Consider the following 26,483-nt stretch of genomic DNA (forward strand, 5'->3'; position numbering starts at 1 on the left):
GTTTCAAGACAACATGAATGTGACATTTGAAAGAGGCTTACGTGGGTTGACTGCTTGGCCTGTTGTCGTAAAAGGTCAGGTTTTGATAGAGTCCTTCGACATGTGGCTGCAATTTACCCTTTGAGTCTGATAATGAGACTAAGATCAACATAGAGCACCTTATGTGTTACATACGCTCATAATCAAACACATGTTAGTCCAGCTCTACCTGTGGATGTTCTGTACAAAATCCCTTCCACTAATTGTTTAAGCTAGTTCTCTCTGCAGCTTAGTGCCAACTGTTTTGTACAGTATGTTACCGAGGAAGCCTCTGAAACCTCGATTGGAAAACACTAATACAACCCTAAATACAGGTATGTTTTACAAACCACGTGAAGCATACTGTTAAAAGTCATCATTTGGTGTCATCTTCACCTTGCCACCGCACACACACCCTCCAAATAACCTATTACAGATACTGTCAACCGGATCGTTACCGTGGGAATTACAGTGTCTGTCTCAAAAGATCATAACAATGATTTTGAGCCAAGTTGGCGGTGGCGATAAAACGTGTGAGCTTTTTAAAAACTTTGTCAAAGTAATATAATAATTAAAGCTCTTAAATTAGGCTTCTTTCTCCCATTAAAGAGGACAGCGGGGGGAGTCAAGTGAATAGCAGGAATATTGATTTTCGCATCAATCTTATATACATACTGCCAGTGAAGATTGCTGCTTGGTTCTCCTACAAGCCGGCTCACAATCTCATCTCCTTCACATGTGTACTTGCCAATGGCAGGTTTGTACCCCAATCCATTTCATAACAACATCCATCTTCTCACCTCAGGGTCCTCTGTAGGCAGTTAGACTCCAAAATAGCTGACTTAGCTGTATTCAATTAGGGCTTTTTTGGGGAAACTGAGCCATCGCTGTGCAGCCTGGTCTCATAGACTAGAAGTAAGATAGTAAATGGAAATCCGGAAATCTAAAATTAGTATGATATGTTATGTTTGGTATTGTTACAGAGTATTACTTAAGACAAACACTAAAGTAGGGTGGGTGAGCATATAACAAATATCTAGTAACCCAAAGGTTGTATGTACAAATCTCAATATGGAAAACTTTAGCATTTTAGCTAATTAGCAACTTTTCTACTACTAACTACTTTTTAGTTACTTTGCAACTACTTAGCATGTTAGCTAATCCTTCCCCTAACCTTAGCCGTTTAACTTAACTCCTAACCCTAACCTTAACCTACCTAGCTAATGTTATCGACAACAAATTGGAATTCAGAACATGTTATACATTGTGTAAATTCGTATTGTACAAAGGTTGCATCTATGCATTATAGTGACATACCTCAAGGACATGTAGGTGTAGGTGCAGTAAACTCAGGGGAGAACAAGGTCTCTGGAAGTCTCTAAGTTTCCTTTTGATGTAGGTTATTGAAAGTGCGGCTTGTGCCTATGAAAGGAATTTGAGTATATTTGGAAGAGGGTGAAACTACTGTATAGACTGTTTCCTTGCAATTATGTGTGAGTGAGTTCACTGTGAGTGAGTTCACTGCTTAGTCAATAGGGACGATGATAGACAATGACACATGTCTTTTTTATTTCGTTAATACAAAGTCCCTAAGCAAAATGGTTGCTTCCGGTCCTGCTGTGTTGAGGGTGAGTGGCACATTCACAACAAACTCGCAATTGCTTCCAATTTGAGGGCTCTTACATTTCTTGGAATTCACATTCCCAATAGGCCTACTCTATTGAATGCCACTGTTAGGTGCCCTCAGATGTCCAATAAACAGACCAATCTTCAGAAGAAATTCCAATCTCCAAAAGCCATTCAAATGTCAATTGACCTACATTGCATTGTACATCTTTCATTTTTCATCAAGGTTCCCCTGCTTTTCTCCGGGAAAACACAAGTGAACATCTCTCTAGACTAAAATGACAAACAAAAAAAGGAAGGAAGGTGGGAAGGAAAGAAGGAGGGAAAGAGAGAAGGAAGGAACTAAGTTACTATCTTTCCCACTAACCAACTAACTACCTAGTAAAGACACTATCCAACGAACAGAAGATATGAAGCTGTAATAACATGATACAAGAGTTCTGTATGGATTGGTAGAAAATACCCACATTCAGTTTCGCCAGGCATGTTCTATTTAAGTGATAATGCCCTCGAAGCCGGTGTTTGGAGAATATATTGGCATGGAGTGCCGGCCCTCGACTTTGTCTCAGGTCTATATATCTTCCAAACACCTGCTTCTCTGGCATTATCACTTAAGTAGAGACTGGTGAAACTGAATGCAGGGTTAAAGAACAGACTAAATGTGTTCTGGGAACGTTCTTGCAACACCAGGCAAATGTTTTTGATTCAGCTGTGGGAAAATTAATATCCACATCAAAGGCCTTTCCTAACACTCACAATCAAAGAGCGTCAGAAATTGAACTTTTCTTGGATTCCTTTTGAAATAGTGAGAACAAATGCATACACATATTGAGCTTTTATGTACAGAGTATATCCTGGTGGTTTATAGTCTTTTAAGGGTTCAAGGGTTATACTAGAGGTATTTTTTTTACCAATCCATACAGAACTCTTGTATCATGCTATCTCAGAACCTCAGTTCAATTGGAACTCATTGGCTTTCAAACCACTACAGTATGCTACCATTTGGCTGGAAGCGGTACCAGTAGCCAACTCACATATTTTTACATACTGAGCAGGCGGTCATGTTCAGCTTCAGGGTTCGCAGGCAATACCAGGAAAAATGCATTTCGCTAATGACAAAAGGTGGAGCCATTGACCCCCGCGTCAATTACGGTACAAATAAGAAGCCAGAAGACAGTAGATCATCCATAGCGTGAGTGCTGATCCTTGTTGTCTATAGGCTATGATCAGGAACAAGAGGGTAAGGCTTACAACAGAAGGGCCTATAAAATGACCAACTGGGTTCATATCACATGTCTGCATACCAACATATATTCACCGGTGTTATCTGACAAAACCGGTAAGTTCAATGTTCAGAGATTTTGGAATTATTGTATCCGTTTAAAAACCTTAAGAAGGATTAATAACTTCAGCTACATGGTATAACTGATGGACGGGTGGGCGATGTGACAGAAAATAATGATTTATGCTCCATTTCATTAAAATCTCATTAAAGCCATAATCATTCCTACAATAATTAAATAATTATTTACAATTGCCTCTGTAAAAGTTGAAATGTTGATAATTCTTTAGAAGCCTTGGTCCCGTTACATCACATAGCCTTATTGGGTTATGTCCCAAATGGCTCCCTATTCCTATATTTCCCTTGTCTAAAGTAGTGCACTATAAAGGGAATATGGTACCATTTGGGAGGGACATTAGACATATGGCAGTGGTTTAACGTGAAATTAGCAAGAAGATTAAACGGCTAAATGGCATTTTTCCACCCCCAGGAAATGTTCAATCACTGCATCCCAAATGGCACCCTGTTCCCTATATAGTGCACTACACTCTCAGCAGTAAAGGTGCCTGGTAGAACTTTTTAGGTTGCTACACCGGTGAAACCTTTGCGGTTGAAAAAGGTTCCTCAAGGAATCCCTCTGAAAAGGGTCTTCAAGGAACCCCTGCGTAAAGCTTAAAATCTGAATCGTTTTGTGATGGGAGGGGTTCAATATGGAACCTTTTTAATAATATATTGTAGAGGTGGCAGAATATCAGATGGGAGACGTGGCTTATTGGAAGAGTGGCTTTAAGATAGTTATTTTTAATAGCTATTTTATGTTCACATCTGGAGCTGGAGCTATTGTTGCGAGTGGCATGTTAATGACTGATCGATATCTCAATTAATTCTTATTCTAAATTGCTATACATTTCACCATGTGCAGACCTTCACAATCAACCGGATACCCCAAATAAACAATTTTGGATAAGCCTAAATTAATTATGGGCATGGTTGACCACCCCCTTCCCTCCCAGCACTCATTCTTCTGGCGTTTCAGTTCGTCCTCCCAATGGCACATGTTCAAAGTGGATGGCCCTTGATAAAGTCTCTCCCCTGAGACGCCACTGTTCTTTACAGTCCATTATGTCTTTGTCCATTTTCCTACCACTACACCAGCAGCATGAGAGAAGTTTGGACGGGATCTCTCTCCATGCTCACTCCACATGGACTCATGCCGCACTCCTGAGAGAAAGGGCAGTTGATAGATTCGACTGGGTGCTGTGTATAGGTTACTGGCTCGGACACAGGTCTCAAGGTAGAAATAATGAAGGACCATACTGAACGTCATTGTTGCCATTACCTCAGCCAGTAAGGAGGGGTTTACATTGGGTTTTTCAGTACATTTCTTATAAAGAGAATTTACATGTGTGCAACCAAAACTCAGACATTAGATACCTCAAAGATTTTCATTTGTGTGCCCTTTATGGTGCATCCTTTCCCCAGGAAGCCTTTCAAAAGGAGAGATACAGAATCATGTTCGTGGTAGTGGACATTCCATAAGTCTAGGCAGAAAGAAAATAGACATCTTAATCTTTCTGAACATGTTGCATTGACATACAGTGGCTTGCGAAAGTTTTCACCCCCTTGGCATTTTTCCTAGTTTGTTGCCTTACAACCCAGAATTAAAATAGATTTTTGGGGGGTTTGTATCATTTGATTTACACAACATGCCTACCAATTTGAAGATGCAAAAAATATGTTTTATTGTGAAACAAACAAAAAAAAAGACACAATTTAAAAAAAAAACTTGAGCGTGCATAACTATTCACCCGCCCAAAGTCAATACTTTGTAGAGCCACCTTTTGCAGCAATTACAGCTGCAAGTCTCTTGGGATATGTCTCTATAAGCTTGGCACATGTAGCCACTGGGATTTTGCCCATTCCTCAAGGCAAAACTGCTCCAGCTCCTTCAAGTTGGATGGGTTCCTGCTGGTGTACAGGAATCTTTAAGACATACCACAGATTCTCAATTGGATTGAGGTCTGGGCTTTGACTAAGCCATTCCAAGACATTTACAGTATATCACAAAAGTGAGTACACCCCTCACATTTTTGTAAATATTTGAGTATATCTTTTCATGTGACAACACGGAAGAAATGACACTTTGTTACAATGTAAAGTAGTGAGTGTACCGCTTGTATAACAGTGTAAATTTGCTGTCCCCTCAAAATAACTCAACACACAGCCATTAATGTCTAAACCGCTGGCAACAAAAGTGAGTACACCCCTAAGTGAAAATGTCCAAATTGGTCCCAATTAGCCATTTTCCCTGCCCGGTGTCATGTGACTCGTTAGTGTTACAATGTCTCAGGTGTGAATGGGGAGCAGGTGTGTTAAATTTGGTGTCATCGCTCTCACACTCCCTCATACTGACTGGTTACTGGAAGTTCAACATGGCACCTCATGGCAAAGAACTCTCTGAGGATCTGAAAAAAAGAATTGTTGCTCTACATAAAGATGGCCTGGGCTATAAGAAGATTGCCAAGACCCTGAAACTGAGCTGCAGCACGGTGGCCAAGACCATACAGCGGTTTAACTGGACAGGTTCCACTCAGAACAGGCCTCGCCATGGTCGACCAAAGAAGTTGAGTGCACGTGCTCAGCGTCATATCCAGAGGTTAAATTTGGGAAATAGACGTATGAGTGCTGCCAGCATTGCTGCAGAGGTTGAAGGGGTGGGGGGTCAGCCTGTCAGTGCTCAGACCATACTCCGTACTCTGCATCAAATTGGTCTGCATGGCTGTCATCCCAGAAGCAAGCTTCTTCTAAAGATGATGCACAAGAAAGCACGCAAACAGTTTGCTGAAGACAAGCAGAATAAGGACATGGATTACTGGAACCATGTCCTGTGGTCTGATGAGACCAAGATAAACTTATTTGGTTCAGATGGTGTCAAGCGTGTGTGGCGGCAACCAGGTGAGGAGTACAAAGACAAGTGTGTCTTGCCTACAGTCAAGCATGGTGGTGGGAGTGTCATGGTCTGGGGCTGCATGAGTGCTGCCGGCACTGGGGAGCTACAGTTCATTGAGGGAACCATGAATGCCAACATGTACTGTGACATACTGAAGCAGAGCATGATCCCCCTCCCTTCGGAGACTGGGCCGCAGGGCAGTATTCCAACATGATAACGACCCCAAATACACCTCCAAGATGACCACTGCCTTGCTAAAGAAGCTGAGGGTAAAGGTGATAGACTGGCCAAGCATGTCTCCAGACCTAAACCCCATTGAGCATCTGTGGGGCATCCTTAATTAAATGGAAGGTGGAGGAGTGCAAGGTCTCTAACATCCACCAGCTCTGTGATGTCGTCATTGAGGTGTGGAAGACGACTCCATTGGCAACCTGTGAAGCTCTGGTGAACTCCCTGCCCAAGAGGGTTAAGGCAGTGCTGGAAAAGGATGGTGGTCACACAAAATATTGACACTTTGGGCCCAATTTGGACATTTTCACTTAGGGGTGTACTCACTTTTGTTGCCAGCGGTTAAGACATTAATGGCTGTGTGTTGAGCTATTTTGAGGGGACAGCAAATGTCCACTGTTATACAAGCTGTACACTCACTACTTTACATTGTAGCAAAGTGTAATTTATTCAGTGTTGTCACATGAAAACATTTACTCAAATACTTACAAAAATGTGAGCGGTGTACTCACTTTTGTGATATACTGTACATGTTTCCCCTTAAACCACTTGAGTGTTGCTTTAGCAGTATGCTTAGGGTCCTTGTCCTGCTGGAAGTTGAACCTCCATCCCAGTCTCAAATCTCTGGAAGACTGAAACAGGTTGGCCTCAATAATTTCGCTGTATTTAGCGCTATCCATCATTCCTTCAATTCTGACCAGTTTCCCAGTCCCTGCCGATGGAAAAACATCACCACAGCATGATCAAATCAAATCAATTTAAATCAAATGTATTTGTCACATACACATGGTTAGCAGATGTTAATGTGAGTGCAGCGAAATGCTTGAGCTTCTAGTTCCGACCATGCAGTAATATCTAACAAGCAATATAACTAACAATTTCACAACAACTACCTTATACACACAAGTGTAAAGGAATGAATATGAATATGTACATCAAAATATATGAATGAGTGATGCCCGAACGGCATAGGCAAGATGCAGTAGATGGTATAGAGTACAGTATATACATATGAGATGAGTAATATAGGGCATGAAAACATTATATAAAGTGGCATTGATTAAAGTGGCTAGTGATACATAACATCAAGGTGGCAAGATGCAGTATATGGTATAGAGTACAGTAAATCCATGTGAGATGAGTAATGTAGGGTATGAAAACATTTTATAAAGTGGCATTGTTTAAAGTGGCTAGTGATACATTTAATTACATCAAGATGGCAAGATGCAGTAGATGGTATAGCGTACAGTATATACATATGAGATGAGTAATGTAGGGAATGTAAGCATTACATAAAGTGGCTAGTCATAAATTGATTACATCAATTTTTCCATTATTAAAGTGGCTAGAGTTGAGTCAGTATGTTGGCAGCAGCCACTCAATGTTAGTGATGGCTGTTTAACAGTCTGATGGCGTTGAGATAGGAGCTGTTTTTCAGTTTCTCGGTCCCCGCTTTGATGCACCTGTACTGAACTCGCCTTCTGGATGATAGCGGGGTGAACAGGCAGTGGCTCGGGTGGTTATTGTCCTTGATGATCTTTTTGGCCTTCCTGTGACATCGGGTGGTGTATGTGTCCTGGAGGGCAGGTAGTTTGCACCCGGTGATGCGTTGTTCAGACCTCACTACCCTCTGGAGAGCCTTACAGTTATGGGCGGAGCAGTTGCCGTACCAGGCGGTGATACAGCCTGACAGGATGCTCTCAATTGTGCATCTGTAAAAGTTTGTGAGTGGTTTTGGTGACAAGCCAAATTTCTTCAGCCTCCTGAGGTTGAAGAGGCGCTGCTGCGCCTTCTTCACCACGCTGTCTGTGTGGGTGGACCATTTCAGTTTGTCCGTGTTGTGTACGGCGAGGAAATTAAAACTTTCCACTCTCTCCACTACTGTCCCGTCAATGTAGATAGGGGGCTGCTCCCTCTGCTGTTTCCTGAAGTCCACGATCATCTCCTTTGTTTTGTTGACATTGAGTGTGAGGTTATTTTCCTGACACCACACTCCGAGGGTCCTCACCTCCTCCCTGTAGGCCGTCTCGTCGTTGTTGGTAATCAAGCGTACCACTGTAGTGTCGTCTGCAAACTTGATGATTGAGTTGGAGGCGTGCATGGCCACACAATCGTGGGTGAACAGGGACTACAGGAGAGGGCTGAGAATGCACCCTTGTGGGGACCCAGTGTTGAGGATCAGCGGGGTGGAGATGTTGTTACCTACCCTCACCACCTGGGTGCGGCCCGTCAGGAAGTCCAGGACCCAGTTGCACAGGGCGTGGTCGAGACCCAGGATCTCGAGCTTAATGACGAGTTTGGAGGGTATTATGGTGTTAAATGCTGAGCTGTCATAGATGAACAGCATTCTTACATACGTAGGTATTCCACTTGTCTAGATGGGTTAGGGCAGTGTGCAGTGTGATGGCGATTGCCTCGTCTGTGGACCTATTGGGGCGGTAAGCAAATTGGAGTGGGTCTAGGGTGTCTGGTAGTGTGGAGGTGATATGGTCCTTGACTAGTCTCTCAAAGCACTTCATGATGACGGAAGTGAGTGCTACAGGGCGGTAGCCATTCAGCTCAGTTACCTTAGCTTTCTTGGGAACAGGAACAATGTGCCCTCTTGAAGCATGTGGGAACAGCAGACTGGGATAGGGATTGATTGAATATGTCCGTAAACACACCAGCCATCTGGTCTGCGCATGCTCTGAGGATGCCGTCTGGGCCTGCAGCCTTACGAGGGTTAACACGTTTAAATGTTTTACTCACGTTGGCTACAGTGAAGGAGAGCCCACAGGTTTTGGTAGCGGGCCGTGTCAGTGGCACTGTATTGTCCTCAAAGTGAGCAAAAAAGTTGTTTAGTCTGCCTGGGAGCAAGGCATTGTGGTCCGCGACGGGGCTGGTTTTTCTTTTTTAGTCCGTGATTGACTGTAGACCCTGCCACATACCTCTCGTGTCTGAGCCGTTGAATTATGACTCCACTTTGTCTCTATACTAACGCATAGCTTGTTTGATTGCCTTGCAGAGGGAATAGCTACACTGTTTGTATTCGGTCATGTTTCTGGTCACCTTGCCCTGATTAAAAGCAGTGGTTCGCGCTTTCAGTTTTGCACGAATGCTGCCATCAATCCACGGTTTCTGGTTGGGGAATGTTTTAATAGACTCTGTGGGTACAACATCACAGATGCACTTGCTAATAAACTTGCTCCCCGAATCAGTGTATTCGTCAATGTTGTTGTTCGCCGCAATGCGGAACATATCCCAGTCCACGTGATCGAAGCAATCTTGAAGCGTGGAATCCGATTGGTCGGACCAGCGTTGAACATACCTGAGCACGGGTGCTTCCTGTATTAGTTTCTGTCTATAGGCTGGGAGCAACAAAATGGAGTCGTGGTCAGCTTTTCCGAAGGGAGGGCGGGGGAGGGCCTTAAATGCGTTGCTTAAGTTAGAATAACTGTGATCTAGGGTTTAGCCAGCCCTGGTAGCACAATCTATATGCTGATAGAATTTGGGGAGCCTTGCTCTCAGCCTTGTTAAAATCCCCAGCTACAATGAATGCATCCTCAGGATATGTGGTTTCCAGTTTACATAGAGTCGAATGAAGTTCTTTCAGGGCCGTCGATGTGTCTGCTTGGGGGGGAATATACACGACTGTGATTATGATCGAAGAGAATCCTTTTGGTAGATAACGCGGTCGGCATTTGATTGTGAGGAATTCTAAGTCAGGTGAACAAAAGGACTTGAGTTCCTGTATGTTGTTATGATCACACCACATCTCGTTAATGATACAGCATACACCCCCGCCCATCTTCTTACCAGAGAGACGCTTGTTTCTTTCGGTGCGATGCGTGAAGGAACCAGGTGGCTGTACCGACTCAGATAGCGTGTCTCGAGTGAGCCATGTTTCCGTGAAACAAAGAATGTTACGGTCTCTGATGTCTCTTTGGAAGGCAACCCTTGCTCGGATTTTGTCTACCTTGTTGTCAAGAGACTGGACATTGGCGAGTAGTATGCTCGGGAGCGGTGCGCGATGTGCCCGTCAATGGATCCGATCCATTGTCCTGGGTGGTAGGCCATACAGAGGATCCGCTTCGGGAAAGTCGTATTCCTGGTCGGTTAGTTGACATTGCTCTTTTATCCAATAGTTCCTCACGACTGTATGTAATAAAACCTAAGATTTTCTGGTGTAACATTGTAAGAAATAACACGTAAAAAAACAAAATACCTCATAGTTTCCCAGGAACGCGAAGCGAGGCGGCCATCTCTGTCGGCGCCAGAAGTCGCCGATGCTGCCACCACCATGCTTCACTGTGGGGCTTGTGCCAGACATAGCATTTTCATTGATGGCCAAAAAGCTCAATTTTAGTCTCATCTGACCAGAGTACCTTCTTCCATATGTTTGGGGAGTCTCCCACATGCCTTTAGGCAAACACCAAACATGTTTGCTTATTTCTTTCTTTAAGAAATAGCCACTCTTCCATAAAGCCCAGCTCAGTGGAGTGTACGGTTTAAGTGGTCCTATGGACAGATACACCAATCTCCGCTATGGAGATTTGCAGCCCCTTCAGGGTTATCGTTGGTCTCTTTGTTGGCTCTCTGATTAATGCCCTCCTTGCCTGGTCCGTGAGTTTTGGTGGGTGGCCTTCTCTTGGCAGGTTTGTGCCCAATTCTTTCAATTTTTTTATGATGTATTTCATGGTGCTCCGTGGGATGTTCAAAGTTTCTGACATTTTTTATCACCCAACCCTGATCTGTACTTCTCCACAACTTTGTCCCTGACCTTTATGGAGAGCTCCTTGGCTTTCATGGGGCTGCTTGCTTGGTGGTGCCCCTTGCTTAGTGGTGTTGCAGACTCTGGGGCCTTTCAGAACAGGTGTATATACAGTTGGGGGAAAAAAAGTATTTAGTCAGCCACCAAATGTGCAAATCCTGTAATTTTCATCATAGGTACACTTCAACTAGGACAGACAAAATGAGGAAAAAAAACCCAGAAAATCACATTGTAGGATTTTTAATTAATTTATTTGCAAATTATGGTGGAAAATAAGTATTTGGTCACCTACAAACAAGCAAGATTTCTGGTTCTCACAGACCTGTAACTTCTTCTTTAAGAGGCTCCTCTGTCGTTACCTGTATTAACCTGTTGGTACTAGGGGGCAGTATTTTCATTTTTGGAAAAATAACGTTCCCAAATTAAACGGGATATTTTTTCAGGACAAGATGCTAGAATATGCATATAATTGACAGCTTAGAATAGAAAACACTCAAGTTTCCAAAACTTAAAAAATATTGTCTGTGAGTATAACTGAACTGATGTTACAGGCGAAAGCCTGAGAAAAATCCAACCCGGAAGTGACTCATCTTTTGAAAGCCCTGCGTTCCGATGCGTCCCTATTGAGCTGTGAATGCCCTATCAACCAGATTACGCTTTCTACTTATTCCCCAAGGTGTCTACAGCATTGTGACGTAGTTTTACGCATTTATGTTGAAGAATACCCGTAGGCGGCTTCATTGCGCAAGTGGTCACTTGATGCTCCCAGAGAAATTCTTGCGTAAAATACAGAGGTAGCCATTATTCCAATCGCTTCTACTGAGAAACCAATTGTCCCGTTTGATACATTATCGAATAGATATTTGAAAAACACCTTAAGGATTGATTATAAACAACGTTTGCCATGTTTCTGTCGATATTATGGAGCTAATTTGGAATATTTTTCGGCGTTGTCGTGACCGCAATTTCCGGTCGATTTCTCAGCCAAACGTGAAGAACAAACGGAGCTATTTCACCTACAAAAATAATATTTTGGGAAAAAATGAACTTTGGCCATCTACCTGGGAGTCTCGTGAGTAAAAACATCCGAAGTTCATCAAAGGTAAACGATTTAATTTGATTGCTTTTCTGATTTTCGTGACAAGGTTGCCTGCTGCTAGCAAGGCATAATGCTATGCTAGGCTATCGATAAACTTACACAAATGCTTGTCTAGCTTTGGCTGTAAAGCATATTTTGAAAATCTGAGATGACAGGGTGATTAACAAAAGGCTAAGCTGTGTTCCAATATATTTCACTTGTGATTTTCATGAATAGGAATATTTTCTAGGAAGGTTTATGTCCGTTGCGTTATGCTAATTAGTGTCAGATGATGACAACGGTCCCGTTCACGGGATGGGGTGTCACTAGAGGTTAATGGCACCTGTTTGAACTTGTTATTAGTATAAAAGACACCTGTCCACAACCAGTCACACTCCAAACTCCACTATGGCCAAGACCAAAGAGCTGTCAAAGGACACCAGAAACAAAATTGTAGACCTGCACCAGGCTGGGAAGACTGAATCTGCAATAGGTAAGCAGCTTGGTTTGAAGAAATCAACTGTGGGAGCAATTATTAGGAAATAGAAGACATATACACAAGACAACTGATAATCTCCCTCGATCTGGGGCTTCATGCAAGATCCCACCCCGTGGGGTCAAAATGATCACAAGAACGGTGAGCAAAAATCCCAGAACCACACGGGGGGACCTAGTGAATGACCTGCAGAGAGCTAGGACCAAAGTAACAAAGCCTACCATCAGTAACACACTACGCCGCCAGGGACTCAAATCCTGCAGTGCCAGACGTGTCCCCTTGCTTAAGCCAGTACATGTCCAGGCAAAACTCATCGTGTTTGGAGGACAAAGAATGCTGAGTTGCATCCAAAGAACACCATACCTACTGTGAAGCATGGGGGTGGAAACATCATGCTTTGGGGCTGTTTTTCTGCAAAGGGACCAGGACGACTGATCCGTGTAAAGGAAAGAATGAATGGGGCCATGTATCGTGAGATTTTGAGTGAAAACCTCCTTCCATCAGCAAGGGCATTGAAGATGAAATGTGGCTGGTTCTTTCAGCATGACAATGATCCCAAACACACTGCCCGGGCAACGAAGGAGGGGCTTCGTAAGAATCATTTCAAGGTCCTGGAGTGGCCTAGCCAGTCTCCAGATCTCAACCCAATAGAAAATCGTTGGAGGGAGTTGAAAGTCCGTGTTGCCCAGCAACAGCCCCAAAACATCACTGCTCTAGAGGAGAACTGCATGGAAGAATGGGCCAAAATACCAGCAACAGTGTGTGAAAACCATGCACTTACAGTTGACCGGGGCAGCTCTAGCAGGGTAGAAATTTGACGATGCAACTTGGTGTAAAGGTGGCATCCTATGACGGTGCCATGTTGAAAATCATTGGTAAGGCCATTCTACTGCCATTTTTTGTCTATGGAGATTGCATGGCTATGTGCTCAATTTTATACACTTGTCAGCAACGGGTGTGGCTGAAATAGCCTAATCCACTCATTTGAAGGGGTGTCCACATACTTTTGTATATACAGTATAGTGTATATCTTAAAGCCATTCCCCTACTAAGCCACGCCACCACTCTAGGAAGACCCCGTTGCTACATTGAATCATTAAATGTTCCTCCAAGAAGCCCTGAACTAACTGAAGGTGCAAATATGAACCATTGACTAGCAATGGTTCCTTGAGGAACTCCAGGGGTTCCTTGAGGATCTCCAGGGTTCGTTGAGTCACCAATATTTCTAAGCGTGAACTTAAAAAAAAAAAAATACATTTTTACCCCTTTTTCTCCCCAATTTCGTGGTATCCAATTGTTGTAGCTACTATCTTGTCTCATCGCTACAACTCCTGTACGGGCTCGGGAGAGACAAAGGTTGAAAGTCATAGCAAAAAAGTCATAGCAATGGATCCTTGAGGAACTCCAGGGGTTCCTTGAGGATCTCCAGGGTTCCTCGAGTCACCAATATTTCTAAGCGTGAACTTAAAAAAAAAAAAAAAAAAAAATTAGCTCTTTTTCGTGGTATCCAATTGTTGTAGCTACTATCTTGTCTCATCGCTACAACTCCTGTACGGGCTCGGGAGAGACGAAGGTTGAAAGTCATGCGTCCTCCGATACACAACCCAACCAGCCGCACTGCTTCTTAACACAGCGCGTATCCAACCCGGAAGCCAGCCGCACCAATGTGTCGGAGGCTACACCGTGCACCTGGCAACCTTGGTTAGCGCGCACTGCGCCCGGCGCCCACAGGAGTCGCTGGTGCGCGATGAGACAAGGACATCCCTACCGACCAAGCCCTCCCTAACCCGGACGACGCTAGGCCAATTGTGCGTCGCCCCACGGACCTCCCGGTCGCGGCCGGTTACGACAGAGCCTGGGCGCAAACCCAGGGACTCTGATGGCACAGCTGGCGCTGCCGTACAGCGCCCTTAACCACTGCGCCACCCGGGAGGCCCTAAGCGTGAACTTTTGACGACAACCATTTGCGAATAGGGTGCCATTTGAGGCAAAACTTTGGTTATTTCCTATATGGCGTGGAGCCGTTTGGAGGTGCAGTGGTTTTAGCCATCTTGACCACAACGAGACCACAACATATTCAAGTTTATCGCTATACCAGATGCTATTGGAGGTCATGAACCTGTGGATTCTGTCTGATTCTCCCATCCACTGCTAATTTATTATAGATATTAAAGATTCTGCATACTTCTATGTCTTAGGGTTTTCTGTGATGTAGGCTAGATTCTATAAGAAATTGGTAGGCTACAATCAATTTTGAAATGCCCAATGTGTTATAATTTTTTCACACTTTGGCTGCTTCTTAAGTCTTGGGTTGATAAACACCTGGTGTATTTTTCCAAATCCATCCATCCATCCCTCCCTATCCTCCTCCTCCCACTCCCTCTATACCTCCCTCCCTGTCCACCTGACTCTCTCTTTTTGGAGCTGGTTGTGTTTTACCACGGGGAATAGCGTAATTCCTTGCCAAATCCGCCCAATTCGTCTTATTGATTATGCGCTGGGCCCTCTCTGCACGCACACTAGAGCTCAATTTGAATGCTCCAGCCCAGTACACTACTCTGCCGTCAGACTCGACTCCACCGTGTGCGGCTCGTTCATTTCTGGTCGCGTCTGTTGGCTGTCATGAGCCATAAATGGAACTGATGACAAGATTGTTTCATTCTTGAGCATGCAGAGACACAAGCATTGCGCACAGGTCTATAACATAGACCTATAACAAACCACACCTCAAACTGCTATTTCCAAACAGAGGATGATGTCTGGATCAGCGGACGAGCTGGCCAATCAGTGGTCTATTCACATTAATATTTTTCATGACCAGTATACCCCACACAGTTCTGTTGTTATTGTATGCCAACACCATTCCAATAAAGAAACATAGGTAATTAAAAAATAATCGAAGGAAAACTATTTCAGTCATATTGTAATTGATATTGTAGTAGGTCATATTTCATGGAAATCTGGAAACACTGGACAGTTACTTGAATTCCTTTTCTCAAATAATAACAAGTGAATAACTGGACAATGTCTTTAATGTTCTGGTTGCACAAACATAATTTTTATTCGGCTGCTGATCTTTAAAAAATGCCATTGCTTTATTGCGCTAATAATTCCCTCTGTGCGCACATTAACCTTTATGTCATGGCATAATGGAACATCTAATTGGCAAGAGTCTAAGGTGTCAGAGCACCTGCTACATTAAAGTAATTTAGATGCATTTCAGGAAATACCGTTTCCTTTGGACAGGAGTACATTAAAAACCAATTACTTTGATTCCGGTTAATAAAAAGAATGACTTATGAAGCACTGTGAAGACTATAATGTGTTGGACATCCTGGTCCCTAATCACATCAAGCATCGTTATACATTGACACCATTGATTTGACTCTGATATGAACATCGTCAGATGTTATCTATCTGGTGAAAGCTATGTTGAATAGGTATTTATCGGTCATATCATATTCGATTACTAGTGGGCTATCACCATCAGTGTGAAAGCCACGACGCATCTCTCTCTCTCTCTCTCTCTCTCTCTCCCCCGTTTTCAGCTCTCGCTCTCCTCTCGCTCTTGCGTTCGGGTTCTCTCACAGTCTCCCTCTCATCCTGGCGCACATTCGGCAGCTCGGCTTCGATACAGCTCATCCCCTATGTGGTGGCTCCCGCGACCAGCTCATTGAACGTGAACAGTTTAGCTGAAGAGCGCTTTTCTAAATACCCCAACAATCTCACCGACTTCGGGAGGAGTTGGTCCTCGGTTGGATAAGGTTTTCCCGCTCCGTGTGTTGGACCAGAATCTCTAACTATACCAGCAATGGATACTTGGCTTGGCTTCTGCCCAGGCGTGCACTTAACTCTGTGTACCTGGTTTCTGATCTCCGCTCATACCCCGCTAAATGCCAAGGCGGAGATAACTTGCGCATCGTGCCAGTCGCCGGTCCAGCTACACCTGAAGGAATTACAGCTGGATATCGGTACGCACGCGGCTGATGGTACGAGGCAGGCGGCCAAAGCTCTGGAACAGGTCCGGCTGGAGCGCCAGCTACTCGGAGTTACTGACCAAAATACTGGAGTACCAAGCGACACCCAACAGGCAGGTGTTCTTGTGAATGAGCCGAGATTCAATGACGATGGAATTACCCCAAAAGTCACTCTGGAAGATTTAACTGGGTCTAGTGAAAACGAAGAAAGGTACCGTGGGGAATATAATATTGGGGTGAATGATTTGGGTAAAGTCAAGGATGGTGCTGAGGATGTTGCGCTACGGAGAGCGAAGCGAAGCGGTCCCGAAACTCCCGAGTTTAGGGAGAGCCTTATGACCGGTGGCCCCGGTTTAGAAGGAGAGACATCGGATGAGAGAAAGAGTCCTGGTCCGTTACTGGACGGACACAGACTGGGCCGATCTGAATTCAAGTGGAACAGGGATGAGGGTCGAGGGACATCCAGAGGAGATGATCCCAAACTAAGCAGCACTACTTTCGCCTTGACCGGAGACTCAGCGCATAACCACGCAGTGGTTTACTGGTCGGGGCAAAACAGCAGCGTAAGTGATTATTATTCACCATTTGTCATGTGTATTTGTTTTTCACAAAATAAACAATTGTATATTATGAAGCACCACGTTTCGTCAAGGACTGCCAAGGCTTATTTTATCCAAACTGTTTTCCGCACGGAAATATTCGCTCGTTTTAGCGAGTTATTTGTCCACTGTAACAGGTGCATTGGTTCAGTTGCGCACAGCAGGGCAATATCCCACATAGGTTTCAGCACCTCCAGAAGCATTCGGGGCCAGGTTGGGCTGGTATTGCTATTGCACACGGAGATATGCTTTCTTGCTGCAGACTCCGTGCTCGTGCCATACCGATAGCAGCATTGCTTCACATAGCGGTTGGAAAACGCTCACGATTCTTGCGCATATAGGTTACTCTAACAGGTGAATTCCACTAGTTTTAGGTCAATTATATGTAATGAATACGACTGAAATAAATTATAACTGTTAACGTGCCCTGTATTTTGCAATATATATGTTTTGTTATAGATCGTTTATATGTCGCTTTGGATCCGATATTTTTCATCCAATCTAGGCTAATTGATCGGGCAGATTTGTAAATATTTTTGACGGGGATATTAATTATTTGAACTCTTTACTTGTAATAACGACATTTCGCATTGAATGAATGCAAGCCTATGTGGTCCTCTGAATTGCTGGTTGTTCCTGTTGCTTCTATGTTCACAATTCCTTTACAAAAGCCATATATTTAATAGGCCTAGTTTAATAATTATATTCTATGCCTATGAATTATGTGGACTTTATATGCATGTTCACCATTCATATGGATTTCTTTATAAATTAGTCTGCAGACTATCATCATGCCAGAGTAAATTCTATTCAGAATAATGCCTCGCTCCTCAAATTAATAATCGGTGCACTTGTTACCTGCACTTACACAGCCACTCCAAAGGGTGGCGTACAATGTACGAGAGACTATCATTGTGCTTCCTAAAAGCGACATCTGCAGTGATGTATTATTGTAGGGATACAATAATGGTCTCTAATGGAGACAATTGTCTCTAATGGAATCATCCAGGGAAGGACCCTAGTGAAGCCTGAACTTCCCTAGCAAACATTCACAGCACTTAGAACACTGTTCTTAATATGCCTTGGCATATGTGATCAATACCTGTGGTGATGAGCCCGTAATAGCAGCTTTACAACTGCATAGAGGAGAACTGGTATGTCATATCTGATTTTGGTACATAAATGTTGTTCTGCCACCTAAATCTGTCAGTCTACATAAGGGTATTAATTGGTGATGCACTACAACCCGTCTCATCCTCTGTGAGTGAAGACAGCTTGTACTTTTTAACTGAGGTCACAATTGAACATGTAGGCCATGTTAATGATATGACCTGTCCCAGTTCTGGCTAATACTCCAAGTTTCTAATAAATACATGGTTGTTATGACACAGATGAATCATCTTCCAGAAGCAGCCAGATCCTTCCATCCCAATTTGTTTTTGAAACGGCTGGAATACTGACATGATTTCATCCCCCTAAAAGGGCTTAGAGGCCTTCATTTTGAAACAGAAAAATATGGTGAAATAAATGGAAGTTATTTCCACAATCATGCAGACTCAAAAAAGAGAAAGCCACTGGGCTCTTTTAATCATTCTTATATGTTTCTTTTGTTGTTGTGGCTGCCTCTTTTTGCTTGATTTCATTTGGATAACAAAAATGAATCCCTCAGTTTCAGTCCTCTGTCTGAAATTATTATGGCACGCTGCATGAACTTGTTTTTTAACTCTCAGTGATGGCTGCGGCGGTTTGGGGACATTTGTGTGTGTGTGTATGTGTGTATGCGCTTGGCTCTGTGTGTGTGAAAAAGTTTTTCTGGGTGTATTGTCTACCACAGCCAGCCCAACTCGCTGCCGCCGTTCCCCCAGTTGTAAATCTGTAATAGTTATCTTGAATACGGAAACAGGCATCCATTTTGAAATATTTTCTTATGGCCAGGCAAGGGGGATTGACTGCCTACTCAAGCATGTTTTCTCCAGCTCTCAGACACTAGTACTGGGCTACTTCACCTTCATTGGGCTTTAGCTCCTGATTGAATGGGTGATGAATTATGCCCTCAAGGACGGCCTGATGGAGCCTGAAGTTCTCTAACTCTAACTTAACCACAGCAGTTAGGGTTGGTGTGTGTGTGTGTGTGTGATGGGGGTGGGTGGCTGAACGAGTCTACTCTGGCCTCACCCATGCATTCACTCAGTTGCCGTTGTGCCACCACGCTCCCTTTCCCTCTTTTCCCTTTTTTTGTTTTTTTACTTCTACTCAGAATGTGCTCCCTGATATGTGTTGTGCCCTGTGCCACTACTCCTCTAGGGTGACCTGGGTAATAGAGGTGTTATGGTGTGTTCTGTTCCCCAAGGCAGGTGGTACCCTCTGAGGCATGTAGACAAGGCTAATGTGGTCTCTTCTCTGTCCGTCTGTGTGCTTGAGCCCTGGGTGGATACTAGCCTCCCTATGGGGAGAAAGCCTCCCTATGGGCCGAGTGTCCAGTTTCGCATTCTCAGTGGTGTTTATAAATTTAATGGCAGGGTTCCTTCTTCCTGCCAGTGTGGATACAAAATGGCCGCCATTATTGTGCTTCATGCTTATCATTACTATCATACAAGCCATTTCCCTAAGTGATTTTCAACCTTGATAATGTATTTCACCCATCCACTCGCCTTTGAAGTCATTGCTTCCAGAAATGCACTTCGCTGATAGTAAATATCTACATGTGGTATATGTCAATAGTGCAGGAAAATCTGCCTGGTTATATGGCCACTTTTTTATCTTGATGTTTTTTTCTTCATGATACAACACACGGTTTTCTCTTTGTTTTTCATACATCCAGTGGGGAAAATCTAAATATGAATTTGCATAAGATGCAGAGTGGGACTCTGTGAGTGGTCTTTAATGTAAGGAGAGTTCATTATAATATCTGGCAGGTTATCAATGTAGTTTGCTGGTCTTTTGAAATGCCTACATCTCTTTCAGAGAGCTAATAGACGTACACACACACACACACACACACACACACACACACACACACACACACACACACACACACACACACACACACACACACACACAAAGTAGTTTAAGATACCCATTTTGTAAGGCTACAGTAATGTACTGTACACGTGGAACTCTTTCATACACATTCACTAACTATACTGTTGGCATACTGTCTGGACCATAATTGGAGACATTTAATTTCTTCAATAATTGCAGTACATTTAGTAGACTTAAGCACCTGGCTCCTCAACCTGAATGAAGGAATATGTTAGTACACATGGATTCTTCCCCTCAAAATAAACTGAAATTAATTGAACTGAAATAAACTGAACTGAACTAAACTGAAATGAACTGAACTGAACTGAAATTAAATAAACTGAACTAAACTGAAATGAAATGAACTCAGCTGAAATGTACTGAAATTAATTTTACAAACTGAAATTAATTGAACTGAACTGAAATGAACTTCATAAGTCAACAACATCCACTCGTCTGGAAGAATATTTTTGTTCGCCAACCCCCTTACTGCACCCCCCAACAGTGAGGAGAGGGTGGCGTAGTTGGTTGGCATAGCTAAACACAGCTTTGGCATCCATGCAGAGACCTGGAACATGATTTAGGATGTACACAGGGGCTTGTTCCTAGCCCTGTCTGTCTCTTCTCTCCCCTTGGATGGCTTCCCTTCCATTTAGTGATGCTAATGGCTTGAAAAGTGGCACTATTTTGCTACCTACCGCTGTGGAACGAACTAACTGCTCTGGAGGAAGAAGGGAAGAGAGGAGGATAGGATGGGGATAAATAATGCACTCTTCCAAAGGGACTCTTCCTCTTTTCATTCCTCCATCCCCTCCCCTCTTTGTCTACTTCGTGTTTACAAATGTGTTTTCCTAGCCCTTGTTTCCTCTCTGCAGTGGAAGTAGTGAAGCTTGGTGGCAAGACGCCATGCGCCGCCATGACCAAATGGAGGATTCAGCTTGACTTGCCCCCAAGAGCTAACGTCTTGGCACTTGACCCAACCTTTTCAGGCTAGCGTTTAGCATCTTGTTTAGTCGCTTTATCAAGATTGACTACATGCATGTCATTTATTATCTAGTTAATGGACTGGATTGAGAGAAACTTGTGAAAGGTGATGGAAATATACATAGGGTCCTCGTTTTACCTTAGTGATCTTTCCCTGGTCGGGCCAGGTCAGGAAACTCCTTGTTATACCTGCTCTCCAAGACCGACCGTTGAAGATAGTTTAATGTAACTACAGTTGGCTTATCAGCGTTTGATAGAAACACATTAACCCAGTATGCCTGCATTGACGCTGCATTGATGCCTGCATTACAACACATTCACGTTCAATTACATTCACATTACATAGCACCTGCTGTTGGAACAGAGCAACATCTAAGACTTCAGAAGTCACTAAAAACCTTGAGACTCACGTCTCCTGCATGGCTCGGAGCTACCCATTGGATGAAAGGTTCTGAAGGCAGTGAATCACCAAGCTAATGGTCTCATTATGTTTCCTGTGCCATCACCACGTTAGAGGTACTAGAGTAGGCCTTTGTGGAAGGACATGTTAAGAATGTATGACTTGAGTGTAGTAATACGCTTGGCCACTGATCCCGTTCTGCAATACAAGGGTTTTGACAGAGCACTGAGCTGCATTTGTGGCGTTCGTGTGTGTGAGTTTGTCAGTGTGTGTTAGAGAGAGTCTGTGTGTGGGTGTTAAATACATTAATATAAAAGTGTCAAATGTGATCTGGTTTCTTCTTCATTCTATTAAACCTCTTTTTCCACAGGGGGTATCTCAGGATAAAGTAGGAGCCGACCGTGACATTGTCTCTGGCTCTCTAACAGCTGATCCCAGTACAGTTTGGATGTTAGTGGTTGGACTGACGTAGTCTGACTCTCTCTAATTCTCCAACAGCTGATCTCAGACCAGTTTTGCATGGTAGTGGTTTGACTGCATTGTGCAGTGTAGTACGTAGATCGAAGTAGGTGGTATATGCAGCATGCTCCCCCTGGGCACAGAGTCTTGACCTTTACCACCGTTTTTTTTTAGGCAAAGTGGGATACCTTGTAACGTCGATCTCTCTTGGCATTTCCTGAATGTTAGCACACTAGGCAGAACGCAATGACTAAGTAATGATGTCAGAGAGGATGTTGAGGTGGGAGATCACCTACCTCTCTCTCACTCACACTCCCCCCTCTCTCTCACACACGCAAAGACTATTTCCCTCCCCCTTCTTCTTTCTGTCACTCTCTCCCTCTCTTTCTCACTCAGTCGGGTGAATGGTGTCACTCTTGTGAGGGGTTGCCGTTGGTGCAGACCAATAATGACACATTTTATCCCAGGACCCACACTCAATTAACACACTGTCTAATTAAAATGATCTAGCGGTTTATCTATGAAAGAGACTGCGTGTGGCCATAAAACGGGGCCACGCCACATTAACTTTACTGTCCCCTTCTCCTTCCCTTTTTAATTCCCATTTATATTTTAATGATAATAACCTGCTCAAACATCGGCCATTACCAAACATATTGTGTAAGCATCTTTCATTTAGTGTAGGGAAATAGATGTGGCTTGATGATAGGAGATTTGCTAACATAGTCAGTCTGGGGAAGCAAGCAGTATGTGACTTCGAACTCCTGTCTCTCCATTGTATTTTCTAAAGGAAGATAATATTCCTCTCTCTCTCTCTCTCTCTCTATCTCTGAGTTTGACTATCCTCATGAAAGTTGCCTCTAAACAAATGAGAGTCACTCTGCATTCACACATTTACATTTTTAATAACGCTTTAAGAGAAGTAAAGACGAGCTTGGTTTGAAACCTAATAATAGAGCAGTGCTCAGTAAAACAGAGAGAGAGAGAGATCATAGATATCAATGTTTTATTAATTTGCCTTCTGTTTAGAGGAGTTTTGCTGAGTGGGAGGGGCATCAGAAAATGAGCTAGCTAGATTCACTGCTTTGGAGTTGTTTTTTACAAAATGTGTGATTGTTATGAATGAAAAGGGCCTGGAGTTATCCCTGACTGCATATCCCAATCAGGAGATACTTTGGGCCCATGTGATAGCCTATACTTAGTGCCTAAGGTAATACTCTGGGCCCTTCTGATAGCCTATAATAACTAGTGGCCACAGTTTAATCAAGTCAGGAAATGCTCCGGGGCCTAGTCATGAAAACACTTCACCACTAGGAAGGTGTTGTCAATGTGGATCTCATGAAGGCCTTGTGTGAACAATGCCCTTAGGTAAGGTGTTAATTGCTTCCAAATCTCTTTGATATCGTATGTAGGCTAGCACCTGTCTGCTCCATTGGACAACAGCCGATTTCTACCTCCAGACAGTCTACATATACACAGAAGGGTTGTTACTGCTCTCCTTATGTATCTGGATATTACCTGTCTAGGGCTGCGTCCCACATGGCACCCTATTCCCTATGTAGTGCCCATGTAGCTCTGGTCAGAAGGAGTGCACTATGTAGAGTATAGGGGACTCAATCAGTCATTTGGGACTCATTTTAGCAGGCCTCAATAAAAATTAGAGGAAATTGCCTGATATCCTGGGATGTCTGGGTGTGTGCCTTGAAGTTTCCTCAGTCCCCAGATTGATTATACTGTAAATAGCTACTACCACTGTTGTTGTTGAAATGTGAGGCCATAAGGGGGAAATGATGATGCAAGTTTGTTTTAATGAGGGAATGTGATATACTGTAAGTTGATTATACAGCAGTAGCATTACTTAACAAGTGTTTGGTGGTAAATTGCTGAATGAGAGTTTGGCACAAACACACACACAAACAGAAAAACACACACATCACCCCCTGTTAATTAAAGTATGTAAAAATCGTTAGTTACAGTCTCTCTCTCTCTCTCTGTTCATACTTTATTATAAAGCCTGAGTTCAGACAGAGTTGAGTTGAACACCTGCAGTAATGTTGAGTAATGAATGGTAACAAGCGTGTAACTAAATAAATACTTACCCTGACACATTTTTGGTGTTTCAGCTTACACACTATTTTTTGCTCTTCTGGCTGCTACGTCGACAACGCAGCAATTTTCTGCAGCGAGGCCCATTGAGCTGAACACAGCACATAAACACATCCTGGTTCTCTCTCTCCGTCTCTCTCGTTCTCTCTATCTGTCTATCTGTCTATCTGTTTGTTTGTCTGTCTGTCTGTCTGTCTGTCTGTCTGTCTGTCTGTCTGTCTGTCTGTCGACTGTAAGTATTATTTTTTGGGGGTTCTCTTGAAAACTAAACGGTGCATCTCAAGAGATTTCATCCTAACAAAATGTCAAATAAATAAATAAATACATCTCTCTCTCTCTCTCTCTCTCTCTCTCTCTCTCTCTCTCTCTCTTGCCATAGCTTTTATTGTTTCCCTCTCTTTATGTCTCTACTATATCCATTTTATCACCCTCACTATGGAAAGGTTTTAATACGCAGGAGGAACACTAGGGCAAGCAGTCTGCTTTATTTTATTGTCATCCTGTGTCCCAACTATGATACTCTTGATACCTGTATAACAGTAAATAAGGAAATACTGAAGTCTGCAGGTATTGTCTGTAGCTACCACTTCAGGGCAGCCCAAATAAAAGCCTCACAACATATGTTGTCTGCCACCAATGCCTCTCTGTGTCTTTTCCCAACTGGGGTATAGCTAGCTAGCAGTAACAGTAGTGCCTACCAACAGCTACAGTTGTAAGGATCTGCATTTATTTTCTTGGTCAACCTTGTGTTCTGTGTCGTTGTGTTCTTGAACATAGCCCTGTCTTTCATTTTTGTTCATTGATTTCACCTGTGTTAGTTACTCAGTTCAGTTCATTCTATTTGTGCCTTTTGTGAGGTATTGTTCATTTTGACTCTACTAAGCCTTTCCCTAGCTTGTTTGTGAGAACCAGTTATGTCTCTCCATTACAACGCCGGATTCCTGCCGTAATCTCTGGACCATTACTCCTGATCTTCACAGCTAGCTAGCACCCACCGAGTTACCCAGTACCGAAGCTATCCCCGAGGCCCACCTCCAGGCCTACTCAGTTGTTCACCCGGACTCCACCAAAACACAGCTAGAACCCACTACTCCACCGGATCCTTGCCGTAAACTCTGGACCTTGGCACCGGATCACCGCTGCTACCGAGTGGCTATAGTGGCTAACGCCCCTGCCCAGAAGCTAGCACCAGTTAGCTGTGAGCCAGGCGCATCTCCAGGCTAGCAAACTAAATTACTACAACTACAATACCTATTTTGCCATCTGGCTTGGCTCCTTTGTCGACACGGCGCCCCACCGCACCACCACGACTGGTCTGCCGACGAATACTCCATCCGCTGTGCCTTCAACCGGCCTCCGTCGGACGTCGGAGCAGACACTTCTACGAGCCCCAGGCTACTAACTTTAAACGCTGTGTCGCCCGCGTGCTAGCGTAGTAGCTTCCCTGTTCCATCTATTGCTGCCCCCTGGACCCTGTGATCACTTGGCTACATAGCTGATGCCTGCTGGACTGTCCATGAATCACGGTACTCCATTCTGTTTATTTTTTGTTTATCTGTCGGCCCCAGCCGCGAATCGACCCTTTCTGCCCAGTCATCGCCATTTTTCCTGATGTTGTTGTTTTAGCTGATTAGCTGTTGTTGTCTCACCCGTTATTGTCTTAGCTAGCTCTCCCAATCAACACCTGTGATTACTTTATGCCTCGCTGTATGTCTCTCTCAAATGTCAATATGCCTTGTATACTGTTGTTTAGGTAGTTATCATTGTTTTAGTTTACAATGGAGCCCCTAGTTCCACTCATCATGCCTCAGATTCCTCCTTTGTCCCACCTCCTACACATGCGGTGACCTCACTCATTATAACCAACATGTCCAGAGATACAACCTCTCTTATGATCACTCAGTGCCTGGGCTTACCGCTGCTGTTACCACACCCCACCATACCCCTGTCTGCACATTATGCCCTGAATCTATTCTACCATGCCCAGAAATCTGCTCCTTTTATTCTTTGTCCCCAATGCTCAAGGCGACCAGTTTTGATAGCCTTTAGCCGCACCCTCATCCTACTCCTCCTCTGTTCCTCGGGTGATGTGGAGGTAAACCCAGGCCCTGCGTGTCATCAGGCACCCTCATTTGTTGACTTCTGTGATCGAAAAAGCATTGGTTTCATGCATGTCAACATCAGAAGCCTCCTCCCTAAGTTTGTTTTACTCACTGCTTTGGCAAACTCTGCCAACCCTGAAGTCCTTGCCGTGTCTGAATCCTGGCTTAGGAAGGTCACCAAAAATTTGAAGATTCCCATACCCAACTACAACATTTTCCGTCAAGATAGAACTGCCGAAGGGGAAGGAGTTGCAATCTACTGCAGAGATTGACAGAACTTTGCAGGCTTACTTTCCAGGTCTATACCCAAACAGTTCGAACTTCTAATAAAAAAAAAAAATCTCTCCAGAAATAAGTCTCTCAATGTTGCCGCCTGCTATCGACCCCCCTCCGCTCCCAGCTGTGCC

General features: G+C 43.7%; 1 protein-coding gene and 1 long non-coding RNA gene across 2 annotated transcripts in view; one reads left to right on the forward strand and one right to left on the reverse strand.

Moving 5' to 3' along the window:
• LOC149978795 (uncharacterized) overlaps positions 1-26,483 on the reverse strand; it is a 143,705-nt gene that overhangs the window by 71,878 nt on the left and 45,344 nt on the right. The gene's annotated exons all lie outside the window — the stretch shown is intronic.
• The window catches only part of LOC110485785 (VPS10 domain-containing receptor SorCS3), a 216,313-nt gene continuing 205,811 nt past the window's right edge, over positions 15,982-26,483 (forward strand). The window contains exon 1 of the mRNA XM_021556952.3: positions 15,982-16,968. Within this exon, the coding sequence (XP_021412627.3) occupies positions 16,240-16,968 (729 nt within the window). The 5' untranslated portion in view covers positions 15,982-16,239. The remainder of the gene's footprint in view (positions 16,969-26,483) is intronic.

Source organism: Oncorhynchus mykiss, chromosome 13 (genome assembly GCF_057628025.1).
Source record: "Oncorhynchus mykiss isolate SJ-2025 chromosome 13, ASM5762802v1, whole genome shotgun sequence".
In the NCBI taxonomy this organism is placed as follows: Eukaryota; Metazoa; Chordata; class Actinopteri; order Salmoniformes; family Salmonidae; genus Oncorhynchus; species Oncorhynchus mykiss.